At 39.1% G+C, this 13,805-nt stretch overlaps 1 protein-coding gene across 1 annotated transcript; it reads left to right on the forward strand.

Annotated features, from left to right (window-relative positions):
- Positions 1-240: 240 nt before the first annotated feature.
- Positions 241-13,541, forward strand: LOC136754587 (multimerin-1). Its single transcript, XM_066710554.1, has 8 exons — positions 241-795; positions 7,058-7,177; positions 7,477-7,583; positions 7,910-7,999; positions 8,133-8,306; positions 8,575-10,560; positions 11,283-11,426; positions 11,555-13,541. The coding sequence occupies exons 1-8, from the start codon at positions 362-364 to the stop codon at positions 11,974-11,976; spliced, it is 3,477 nt and encodes a 1,158-aa protein (XP_066566651.1). The 5' UTR covers positions 241-361; the 3' UTR covers positions 11,977-13,541.
- Positions 13,542-13,805: the final 264 nt, after the last annotated feature.

Here is a 13,805-nt window from a genome sequence, read left to right on the forward strand (position 1 = left end):
TTTTCATTTTCTGGAAGGAAAGTTATGGCCCAGAGGAAGCACCTCTGAACTATATGTTCTCCTTTTTGCTTACGTTTTCCAAAACATTATAGCCCCCACCCCCCCTCACAGCACCACCACCCCTTCATGTGAAGGTCAGGAGATGAAGGAAGCCTCTTGGAACAGGAAACACCCCGCAAGTGCTTCCTCAGTCCATTGCGAAATGACAGATGTAATTTCCTTTGATACAAATAAAAGATGTTGAAACCTGTGTGGGTAGATCTATCACTCAGGTGAAAGCCTCCCAACTCTTAGCAGTTTCAACTCAACAAGGACCCTGGTCTGACCCAACCTCTGTCTGTAATAACGCAGGACTTCAAACATGCAGTGGACACTTTCAGCATTATTTTATATACTATATAACCAATATGGAGGGCTTTGCACTGAATTTTACAATGGAACGGCACAGCAGCATACAAATAATAACAGCTCTACTAATATTGCAGGTCATAGCCACAGTCTGCAAGGCATTGTCCCGAAAAGGAATATAACAGCATCCCTGAGGCCTGGGAAGCTAATTGGAGACACAGTGACTGGAATATTGCCTGATACCAACAGTACAGTCGATTATAAAGCAACTACTCCGGTGACACAGACAAACAATGGCTCCTCAGAAACCAGCAGCTCCAGAACAGTGTTAGATGAGAAGAGGACTCAGAATGAACTGAGAAGAATGACTGTTGGAAACAAACTTCCAGGACAGACATACATCCGAAGAAGCGCCAACAAACCCACCTTTGAAACAGCCAGGGGAAAGTAAGAAAAAAAAAAAGAATTGTCTATGTATCTTTATGTTGCTTAATAATGTCCTGAGCTATTTTTCAGCACCTACATGCAATTTAGCAGGGACAGTGGTATGCTGTGAAGTGGGTGAATTAGCATATGTATGAAATTAAAATGAGTTCTGAAACATTGGTTCAATTAGATGTAACATAATATGCTTTTACCTGCCATGCAGTATCCTTGCATCTTACTGTGGGGCAAGAAACAAGCCCTCAATAGATCATAAGCAAATTGCACTGTAAGGTGTTGTGATGTGAATTTCAACATATAGATAGATTGTATTTGAATATGAGTTGACAATAAGCTCGCTATTCATCTAAACTGTACATTTTCATTTGTACAAGAGGAAGATGTTGAGAAAGATGTTTCTCTAGCAGCCGGCAGTGATAGACAGCAGCTTTGGGAATGTAGCCACTGCACCAATGAAAACCAGTCTTGAAAGTGATTGTATTGGAATTATATCTGACAAGTTTTAAAACAGGAGACTTTAAAGGCACCTTATCTTAAACCGCTGAGGCAGCAAGTGGAGATATAACTGTCTTAGAAATCTGTCAACATTTTATTGAAGACTTTAATACATCATACACGCACACATATCTATATCCATATCCATATCTATCTATCAATCTATATCTCTCTCTGTCTATATATATATATAGGATAGATACTTTAAAAATGATTAAAGAAACAAATTGCAAAAAATATAATTTGCATGTATATGGCTGCACTGTGGTCATGTTCACAAAAGTGAAATTACAGATCAGCTTAAATATATATATATATATATATATATATATATATATATATATATATATATATAATATAGTCCATCATTCATTTCCACCTGGGAAGAAGCTTTTCTGATACAACATAATATTCCAATAATTAATGACTTTACACTTTAGTGAAATGTTGAACAGTGCTTTTGTTGAACTTACAAAAAATAACCTTCTCTAGTAGTGAAATACATTTGTAGTGTCAATAGCTGGAAACAAAATACAACTTTAAAAACATGAAGGGATGATATATGTTATTCATCTTATATTGACAGGATTTACTTGGACACACATTAAATTGCTACCTTGATTCATTAATACACCCACATACATAACAAGACTCTGTTAGTAGCACGTTAGATGCATTTACTTGAGCTTAAAACACATTCTGTGCAATTGTTTTCAAAGGTTGTTTTTAACAATACATCAGGGTCTCTGAGACTGACTAAATTGTCCATAATTCCACCCCCTCTATTTCCTCAACACTCATTTCCCATTAACCATTTCAGGCACAAGTGCAAGTTTAAACTTGGCTCCAACTTTGTTGAAATATCTGCAGTTTCCCAAATTTTAAGGAAGGTTTGCTCTAGGAATTGTACTAATAGCGAGAACTGAAATTGCTACGTCAAGCTTCTGGATTTATACCTGAGGCAAGTGTGAATATGATTAGATTATAAATAAATAAGTAAATAAATAAATAAAACTAAATATAATTAAATAAATAAATACATGCAGGCAGCAATTCCACATGTTTAAGTTACAGTAATTGGTTTCTTACATTTCAAAACTTAGACAGAGCAGGGTCATGCTGGAAATAATTTGCAGGGAAAGAGACAGGTCTTCCTCATTAAAATAACCTGTTACTAAATAATGAAGGAAAGAATTATAAAACTGCTGAATATGAACATGTTTGGCAAGATAGACGCCTACGATCTCTGTTTTTGTTGTAGTGTGCTGCCTTTACGCACAAAAGTAGATGTCATAGGTTTGTATTTCGAGCAACTGCATTCCAAATGAGATTATTATAAATTAATTGTTCACACAGAACCACAGAAAACCATAAAATGCACCAATATTATGAACATTATATTACATTACATTATATGAATAGGATCATCCTCATTACCATCTTTTAAAAAGCTTACACATTATGGCAGACAGTAAATTAAGCAGTTTGTAAATTGATATTGTCACTGTGGGTTTCAATTAATGGTTAACAGTTGCACAGGCCGTGATAAAACATCTTCATACAGCATGGAAAAATCTGAACTCCCCTGCTGTGGAACAATTATATTTAGGGGTCAAGGATAATGGGCTTAATATCATGTTCAGCACAGAAATCACACAAACAAACTCCCCACAAATAGCACTTTCAGAATCAATAATGCCTCTGAAATCCTGCAGAAATCTCATGGGCATTTTCATAATGGATGTTAACTTACTACAAACTACTTATGTGCATGTGCATGTGTGTGTGTGTGTATATATATATATATATATATATATATATATATACACCGATCAGCAATACAATTATGACCACCTGCCTAATATTGTGTAGGTCCCCCTTTTGCTGCCAAAACAGCCCTGACCGTCGTGGCATCGACTCCACTAGACTCCTGAAGGTGTGCTGTGGTATCTGGCACCAAGACGTTAGCAGCAGATCCTTTAAGTCCTTGGTGGGGCCTCCATGGATCGGACTTGTTTGTCTAGCACATCCCACACATGCTCGATTGGATTGAGATCTGGGGAATTTGGAGGCCAAGTCAACACCTTGAACTCGTGATTCATCAGACCAGGCCACCTTCTTCCATTGCTCCGTGGTCCAGTTCTGATGCTCATGTGCCCAATGTAGGCGCTTTCGGCAGTGGACAGGGGTCAGCATGGGCATCCTGACTGGTCGGCGGCTTGGCAGCCCCATAAGCAACAAACTGCGATGCACTGTGTGTTCTGACACTTTTCTATCAGAACCAGCATTCACTTTTTCTGCAATTTGAGCTACAGTAGCTCGTCTGTTGGATCGGACCACACAGGCCAGCCTTCGCTCCCCACGTGCATCAATGAGCCTTGGCCGCCCATGACCCTGTCGCCGGTTCACCGCTTTTCCTTCCTTGGACACCTTTTGATGTGTCCTGACCACTGCAGACCGGGAACACCCCACAAGAGCTGCAGTTTTGGAGATGCTCTAACCCAGTCATCTAGCCATCACAATTTGGCCATTGTCAAAGTCGCTCAGATCCTTACGCTTGCCCATTTTTCCTGCTTCTAACACATCAACTTTGAGGACAAAATGTTCACTTGCTGCCTAATATATCCCACCCACTGGTCATAATGTTATGGCTGATCGGGGTATATATATACACACACACACACACACACTCACACATATACTAGGGCTGGGAATCGATTTAAAAATGTGCTGTGATTAATCACAATTAATCGCATTTGTTCCCCAAGCTTGTAATCATCAATATTTAAACGTAGAATCACCTAATTAAATCAATCAACACAAAGGAAGTATATTTTAAATAATATTTGTAATGACTTCTTGTGAACTGTAAACTCTCTCCTCGGAACTACAGAGTAGTCATTCCCATCAAATATATTATATGCAGCAACATTATAAACAAAGTGTTTAAGTGCAAATTGAATATTAAAATATATTAAAAGTTAATCAAAAAGACTGGATCAGCTTAGAACTTAAGTCAACAGACCAAAATAAATAATTTAATATGCACCAACAATATCAAAAACAAAATGTTAAAGTGCCAGTTGAATTTCAAAAAGGACCTTTGCAACATGAATAACAAAAGCAGAATGTTTGAATTGAATTGTTTTCACCCAGAGATTCTGCCTATTCCTTTACACTAAGCCAGCAACTGAGATAGACCGTTCTGTTTACATTATCAGGGGACAATGCAGCTCTCTTTTTCTGGATGATGTGAGAACAACCTCTCACAAGGCACTGTGGTTGCAGGTGTTGACAGGTACTTGCGTGCAATGCGTGCCAGCAGGACATGTGCTCCTTGTCTTGTTGACATTTGTCTACGAACTCCTCATCATCTGAATCTGAATCAGATGAACCAAGCAAGAAGACCGACATCCTGCTCTTCTTTGGTGGCTGTTTTCCTGTTATCTGCAGATGGGTGTTGCGCCAGCCTCTCCTCCTTTACCAGGTTGCTTACTGAGGTCCTTACCTCATTCCTTTTGTCTTTGGGAAGACACATCAGGTCCTTAAACCTGGGGTCCAGGGCAGTAGTGATCTTCAGACATGTGAGGTTGGTGCTTTCCTTACGTTTAGCTAGGTCTGTGGTAAACATTTTCTTGAACCTCACCACATAGATTGGATCATCATCTGAACACCACTGAACAGGAGATGTACTGCTCTCCCCCCAGGAGTTCAGTCACATTTCTGCAATGGAAAGCAAATGTTTGAAACATGTCAGTAAATTGTCATTAATTACACAGTGACACACACACACACACAGGTAGAGAGATCACAAACACTAGAGAGAGACAAATTATCTATCCTGCAAGGTTCAAGTAGTTTCTCCAGCTTTTGCAGTTTAGCGAGCTCCTGTGCGGTCAACATGGCAATTTTGCCGTTTTGCTGATCTAGGGTGGTGGACAGTGGCGATTGGTTTCGCTGGATCTTTTTGACCATCTCTAGGGAAGAATTCCATCTGGTCGCAACGTCCTGTACAAGTGGTTCTTGCTTCTGTTCAAGTGCAACTTGCTGTTCTCCTAGTTCCTGAGCATTTGATGGACTGTGCTTAACGTGCCCAACAATTTTGCGACATTTGGCCAGAACACTGTCGAATCCACAGTTGTGAAGAGAAACCGTGACTGCACATTTTTAAATGTAAACTTTCCTCATAAAACTCCACCCTTGTCCTTCTCCATTATGCCTGGATGACTTAGCTCGGCACACTCAGGAAGTAACAACAGACAGCAGGAAGTAATTAAATGGAAGCTATAGTGTTTGTGACTGAGGCAAAAAAAAGTGCTGTGTCAATTGCATACATTTTTTACAATGCATTAAACATTTGAAATTAATCTCAAGGATTAACACGTTAATTCCCTCAGCCCTAATATATACACATTCACAATTTGCTGTGTCACAACCTGAAATTATGAAATGCATTTCAATGAGATTTTTTGTCCCCCAGTTGATTTACCCAACCTGCTCCACACTTTTAATGTGGGGAAAATCACCTGCTTTGCTATGACACTGCTAAATAAGATCAGGTGCAACGTGAAGACTTAAAGATTGCTGTCTACCAATGTTCATCACCATCACCATCAGCCTATATTGATCCACTGCTGGATGAGAGCCTCCCCAAAACATCTCATGCCTGCAAAGTTAATTATTTACTCTTCCCATCCTTTATGTGGTCATCTCTTGGTTTCTGTACAATAGATTTCTTTGTCCATCTTTCATCTGTTCTTCTTGCAACATTTTAGCATTTTTACTTTCAATGATGTGACCAAATTTTTTAGTGCTCTAATCTATTATTTATTTATTATTCTTGTTATTCCAAGCATACATCCTTCCATGCTTCTTTGTGTTGGCAGTTTCTGTATCATGTTTGGATTAAATGACCAGGATTCACAATATGCTGTATATATGAATGGAAGGACTGAGTCTGCTCTGAATACTATATAAAAATATGTCCTTTGTTTTTATAATAATTCCCTGTTGACATTAGCGAAGCTGTTTGCACACCTCACTCTTTTCAATTACCCTGCTGGCCATTCACACAGACCTTTGTCTAGACATTCACACCTTTGTCTAGGTCAGTAGCTTAATACACTGCATAAGTGAACAATGGGATTCACACATCAGGTTCGTGTTATAGCCATGATATACAGTTTTAGTTATTTTGTGTTTTGCAAGTCTTGTGAAACACTGCCACCAGCTGGTGTTACTATTGAAGTAGAAGCATCCGAGCCCTGCATCAGTAGCTATCGCACACCCCTTGCATATAAGGCAGGACTTGGTTTTGTATTCATCTATGTTTTTATCATTTATGACTAAAAACATTTGTATCATTTGCTGCACTTAAAAGTCTTTCTATTGCCATGCTCCATATTTTATATTAAATAAAAATATGTATTTTCTTATACTGCCTGTTCACTTTGTTATGGAAGGAGGTGGATATTGACAACCTTTGCATATGCACCTTTAGGGATTTGTGTTTTAGGCAGTCAAATACTGTAGAACGAGTATTGAGAAAAGTATATTCGAAAGTCTTTTAAATCTTGGTGCAGATCAGTGGGATTTCTGCTTTTTGAGGTTTGTTTCTTTTCAGAGTACTGTTTGTTATAAGCAGAGAGTCATAGAGAAGGAATAAAAAAATGCACTTACAGTAGGACATTAGTGAAGTTTAAATCTAGCACTTTAAGACTCTGTGGTAATTATATACGTGACAAATATCTGTATCCCCTTTATTTTACAGAAATTGGTGTGCTTATGTACACACCAGGCTCTCACCCACAATTGTGATCGACCCTGTGGCATCCTACATGCCTGTTGCTACTGAGCCGTGCTACTGGAGTAGTGGGGGCTGCCCTGAAAGGTCAGTATCATACATTCAGTATAATAAGTGATAATTGAAATCACAATTTTATTTCAGAACACATGAAGACACATATCTATCTATTATTTGTAACAGCCCAAACAAGTCAGACAATTAGATTGAATCATAATTGTTTGTAGTAGCCATCAGCTTGCCTTTAATATATGCAGTGCATTAGAATACATGATTTTTTTTTATCAATAATTTGATTAAGTACCAGTTAATTCAACACATAAGTGAAATTATGACATTCACTGCAACTTGGTATAACCTTTCATTGTACTGTATCCCTCTCATAGGTATCAGGTGATGACTCGTCCTGCCTACAAGATGAGACATACAATAGTCACCTCACTGGAATGGAAATGCTGCCCAGGGTATATTGGCTCACTGTGCCAACCCAATGGTGTGTATCATAACAGGAAGGGCAACTAAACTGCAGATACTATGGTTACGTGAGATTTATATTAAAAAAATGTTCACAGGCTCTATGGAAATGCAATCTGATAAATCCCAGTGTGAAGTTGTGTGAAACAGATGTTGCTAAGCTGTGATTCTTGAGCTTTGAAATTATTATTATTATTACTGGTTTATGTGGTTGCAGCTTATAAGATTTAAAGTGAGTATGAGCGCAAAGAGCTTACCTTAACCTTAGTCGAGGGCCTTGCCATCATCTATCTTGAATACTTTCTACGGGGACCTAATTATTCAATTTTTATGATCTTTTATTAGGTGCACAACTTCTGACACAGCTCAGACGAGTTGAAAGCAACTCAGCCATGAGAACAGCATCGGATGAAAAACAGCAAAGCACCAGCTCTGGTCAGTACTACTGTTAGACCTGTTATTTGATCTCTATGAGAGAGTCAGATAATTTTCTTATGTTGACTTTTGAAAATGTCTTTTGCTTTTTACACACCGATTGACATTTGGTTGCTGTTTTTCTCTGTTGAAGAATTAGATGAGAAAATGGCCGATCAGATGTCCAGCCAAGAGAAGAAGATCAACATGTTGCAGAAGAAGATGGACAATGTGACCAACAATATGAACAACATGAAGACTGTGCTTTACTCACTAGAGGGGAAAATTAATGAAGGGAAAGGGAAAGACCTGCAATCCACCCTGAAAGGTGATGGTAAAATTCTCTGCACATAAAATGTATTTTTATGGCAGATATAGAAACAGAACTCTAGTAAACAGTTGGGAACAATGCTGTTTTTATTACACAATGTGTAATACAGATCATTACATAATGAACGGCTTTGTTGGTATACATCTTGTAGCCTGTGTTCTCTGTGTACCCTGTGTATCTGTCTCTATCTATTGGACAAAAAAAGATAGCAAATGTATTCTATAAATGCCCTAAACAAAAGTATTTATTATGATTCCAATTATAGCTCTCAAGACTAAAGGAATTCAGGATCGCATAAGAGAAATTGTCCAAGAACAAATCAAGTCTTCCCAAAATCTAATACAAGAAACCATTGCTCAGCTATTCAAGACAATGTCAAGGTTGACAGAAGAACTGGAGAACACCAAGGAAACGGTAAAGCAATTAAATGGAACTATGGCTATAATGTTGGGGTCCCAAAAATCCATTGAAGAGAACAACAACAGAATGGTGACTGACATCCAGGGGCTTAAAGATCAAGCCATTGCTTTAAAAGGTGATATCACCACTTCGAGTTCCAATATAACCAGAGAACTAACTGGTAAATATTACTCCCTAGAGGAAAAATTTGCCCTTGAAAAACAAGAGAAAGTAGTTTTCTATGACACCATAAATCACACCCTATCTCAAATAAAAGACATGCAGGGACAGTTAATTTCCGGAGAGGCAATACATGAATCTGTAGTGCTTGAAAGCCAAGGTTCGGAGTCAGAGAACCTCACTAAACATGTTGCTTTTCTTGGTGACATGGTTAAAAAACAAACACTGCTGATACTGCAGCTCCAGCAGGAAATATATACCCAAGATATTAAGATAAGCAATCTCACCAGTGTCATGGGGAGGCAGAGGAAGGTTGCACAGATGACTTGTGAAACGATGGCTATCCAGTGCAAACAAGATCTACAGCCCCAGCTGGAGGAAATTAAAGGTCATATTAATGTTCTGAATAAGACGCTGTGCGACACAGTCCTGCCGTTGGATGACATGATAAACGTCATGGAAGAAAAGATAAGTCATGTATCTTATGAAGTGGAAGAGCTCAAACCCATCATTGAGAAAGATACATCCATGAGCAGTGATGGAAGGAGCGACCACACCGCAGAGCTCTCAGCCATCAAGAGCAGGATTGAAGGTCTGTCCTCTACCTTAGATGGTCTGAGTTCCAGCATCAAAGATGTGGTGCGAAACCAGGAGGAACTCAACAATCAAACCAAGGATAAAGAAGACCAGTATCTGATTGGATGCCGTGCTGAACTAGAGGATGCTCTTAATGACACCATGACAGTAATTAATAATGCCATAGATTCTGTCAAAGACAATTACTATGGCCTTGAGGGCAACCTGGAAAGCACAAACAGACAGCTCAGTGAAATTTCAAATGACTTTGAGGAAAAACTAAAGAACTCAACAGCTTTGAACCCGCAGCTAGACTACCTGAATTCATCTGTCCTCGCATTGCAAAATAAAATGGAGATGCTTGATAACATTCTAGGTGCAATTGGTGTGCTTTCAGAGGATGCTATCAGAGATCCAGAAAAGAAAAGGCCACCTAACCTTGTCCAGCTGTCCCAGATATTGAAAGAAGCGGTCTCCACACTCGAAGAGCACAAGACAACAATCACCCACATAAAAGAATCCCACTCAAATTCTTCTGTAGATTTTGGAACATACGATATACGACTCCAGAATGTTGAATCCAAGGTAAACTTGCTGTTCCCCAATGCCAGCTCTATAGTTAAGCTAAAAAAAAAGCCACCACCTGAGGGACTGGCATGGAAATACAAAGAATTGAACAAGCTGGTACAGGAGCTAAGTGTAAAGTCATTCAACTTGACAAATGACATTTTGTGGGCAAAGGAAAATGCATCGAAAGCTTGGGATGTATGCCAAAATCTGTCCAGGTCAGTGGATATGATGCAGGAAAATGCTATTCAGGGTTGCAAGGAAGAAAAAATAAACCTCACTCTTCTCCAAGAAGAACTCAAGGGAATCCTTCAGCAAGACCAAGGAGATATCAGCAAACTAGATGTGGCAAACCCTACACTCTACTTAAGTGCTGCTATGTCCAGCATCTTCAAGGATGTCACAAAGCTTCAAAGTGATGTCAAGCAGCTCAACACAAAGCCAGAAGCGATGCTCGAGCTCATACTGAACGCTAGTTCTGTACTAGCTGGGAGGAGCCAGAGAAACACAGACAATGTCATAGAACCAGGTAAGAAAGAATATATCTCATTGCTGTAGATTCACAATAAATTATGAGTCATGTTAAGAATCATGTCATGTTCGGTCTCATTATGAAACAAATGTCTGCCTTTTTGGAGCTGCTTTACACCAGTATCAGCAAACTCTTTCAAAATGTGTCAGAACAGGACACTAATGTTGTATTCCTGAAATGGAGAATTGTGTGTAATCAGCCAGTCTCTACCCAGAATCCTTTATTACATACTGTGTCTGGTCCTCCACTTCCCCACGTGAGAAATTAACTCACCATGGCAGTGACTGATTCTCCAATTATTAAAAAATTAACACATTCTTCTATGATTTTTCAACAGAGCCTGTGTTAAAAAGTCCACACTTTTCCTGGAGTACAATGGAGTAAATAGACTTCAAATGTTGAAAATGATGCATGTTTGGAAGTATCCCACCTTGTATGGTGAATACTTAAATCTATTTTACCTTTTGAGATTTTAAAATCTCAATTATGTCTAAAAAGTAAATGGGGAACCATGTTACCTTGGCCTAGGGCAACAACGTCCATTCATAGGGAACTTTGTGTAGCATGATTGTACTTCCACATCTCGTGCATATGTATGTTTTCATATCTAATTTGATGATGCTTAATAAGGTTCTTCATAAATGTATACAGGGAACTGGATGACGACAATTGAATCCAGTGAGAAACAGCAGGACTGACCTCTTCCTTGTCTTGCCTAGAGCTGGCCAGCTGCAGCAGCTCCCCCTGTCAGAACGGCGGTACCTGCATCAATGAGAAGAGGGGCTACGTCTGCGCTTGTCGGCCCCCGTTTGGAGGCGTCAACTGTTCTGTCAAGCTGGTCAATGAAAGCGTCCTTTTAAATGGTAAGAGATGAGGATTTTCACAAAGCTGCCTGCCACTAGTGCAACAATGAATGCTGTCAACTATAGATCCAAACACTAAACACAACATACTGCATGCTCATTTTTATCTCCTCACCTCTGTGCTGCAGATTTCTCCAAAGGCTCTTACCGCTACGCCCCGATGGTCACGTTCTTTGTGGCACACACCTACACCATGAGTGCTCCAGGGGCAATCCGCTTCAATCACCTCTATGTCAACTACGGGGCTTCTTACTCTCCAGGTAGCGGCAAGTTTAGCATCCCTTACTTGGGGGTGTATGTGTTCAAATACACCATCGAGTCAAGCAGCCCACAGGTCTCTGGGTATCTGGTTGTAGATGACGAGGACAAGCTGGCCTTCCAGTCTGAAGATGCCACCGCCACCACCAGTAGTGGCAGAGTTATCACTGGGGATGCGGTACTGGAGCTCAATTATGGTCAGAGGGTTTGGTTACGTTTGGAAACGGGCTCGATCCCTGCAAAGTACCCCCCAGTCACAACCTTCGGTGGCTACCTGTTATACCGCACCTAGGAATGGTATCATGCTGACTAAGGCCTAAATAAAATCAAACCTTTGACCTGTCGCAAATGACAAATTGTACCTTATCGCATTTTCATTTACACATCTTAGAAAGTGGCTTCTGGTTTCAGGTTTCTACCCTGCCCTGCCTTTAAAAATTTTAAACTTATTATCTTTTCCCTGGATAAATACTATTATGGTTTAAACTAAAGCATCTATACCCTTTAAGGGTAAAATAAATAAATGAAATGTAATCTTGTAATTATGTACCCTATGTGCATAGGCTACATGTTTGTGTATGTCTTTTTAGCAGTGCCAATATATTGTACAGAAATAGATGAACAAATTATGAGAGTTAGGCTACATTAAGTCTTTACTGGTATCCCTCAATGTGATGACTGTATTGGAAAACACAGAAACACAAACTGGTAAATTTCAATGTAAAAATATTGCCACTAGAGGGTACTAGAGGCTTTGACCCAAAACCAAACCTCTGACATTTGTCATTTCTGTTTTTTTTACACATTGTTGAAGATTTATTATTACTATTCCAAGATGACACATACAATATCAATTACCTTTTCCTGCACCTGAAGTTAATAAGACGGAGACGATTAGAAACAGGCAGACCGATCTTCTCCACAGAAACACGGGGTGAGCGGGGAAGGGGCCTGGTTGTGTTTAGCACCATCTTGTATTGCAGAGTTCCAACACCTGTCTTTTGAAGAAATAAAATGCAACACTGAATGTCTTCAATTTAAAATGGACAGCTGGAAAATGTAAGTTAAAATCTATGGAATCTGAATCTTCCCAGTGTGCATGTGTGATCCTAAAGAGAAATTACACAAAATCAGCAGGCAGTATCAAGTACATGCAGGTGTACATTTTGATTGCTACATGAGCTTTTTAAAATGATCTAATTCTAAACTATGACACTTTTTATTTTCCTTTTAGAATGTAAAATAACATTGATTTTTACCTTTATGACACCGAGTGCTCTTTATTTTCGTTATTCTTATTATCTGGAGGAAGGCAATTGTATGAAAATTGGAAAATACAGAACTCATGTCATTGTTTACACATGCTTTAGGGCCCAGTATCTGAAATGCCCCTTCACTGTGTGTTTGCCATCAATGCAATCAGAATGGGATTTCAAATTGGCAACAGTATGAAGATATCAAAATGTATTAAAGCTTTTGTTTCCATCACCGCCTGCTTTCTCAGCAGTTCAGTTCCAAACCCCATTTACATAGAGCTACAGTAACATCAGCAGTCAATTAGGCTCCATGGTAACCTATTGCCACTCATTTATCTTCTGCATCCCGTAACAGCTGTGAAGCAGACGTGACAAGCCAAATACAATTCAAACAGAAGGACATGTTCCAGATGTAGCGCTGAGCTGCCAGGTGTTTACTTACAGCTAATTGTTGTTTTACACTTGGGAATTGATCTGTAATGCTGGTGATTTCTGAAATGATACACTCGTTCCGGGTTTGTTTAATTTCTTTGTTATACCCAATAGCGTTATGTACCAGTGCCAAACCAAAACAGAAAATAAAGGATAAATGTCTCTATTACTACTTTGTATACACCAACTTAGTGAGTTTTTACGATGGCCAGTATTTAACATTTTCCAACAATTATTAAGGTAATTGATGTTTACCTTTCAAGCTGACTGTAATCTACTGCTTCAACTCTTGTGCCAGCATAGTTCAACTGAACTCCATAACAATACAAACTGCTAATATACAACCAAAATAAAAATACCTGACATGAATAGAAGCATAATCATACACGTATAACAGTGAATGATGCAGAATGTGTCTGATACATTACAAAAG

The sequence above is a fragment of the Amia ocellicauda genome, chromosome 8 (genome assembly GCF_036373705.1).
Source record: "Amia ocellicauda isolate fAmiCal2 chromosome 8, fAmiCal2.hap1, whole genome shotgun sequence".
In the NCBI taxonomy this organism is placed as follows: domain Eukaryota; kingdom Metazoa; phylum Chordata; class Actinopteri; order Amiiformes; family Amiidae; genus Amia; species Amia ocellicauda.

What these genes read in the sequence shown, in the direction of transcription:
- LOC136754587 (XM_066710554.1), top strand. Translation starts at nt 362, where the DNA reads ATGCAGTGGACACTTTCAGCATTATTTTATATACTATATAACCAATAT. An exon ending in AGTGGGGGCTGCCCTGAAAG is followed by an intron (nt 7,178 to 7,476) that starts GTCAGTATCATA and finishes TCCCTCTCATAG; the next exon opens with GTATCAGGTGATGACTCGTC. An exon ending in TGAAAGCGTCCTTTTAAATG is followed by an intron (nt 11,427 to 11,554) that starts GTAAGAGATGAG and finishes TCTGTGCTGCAG; the next exon opens with ATTTCTCCAAAGGCTCTTAC.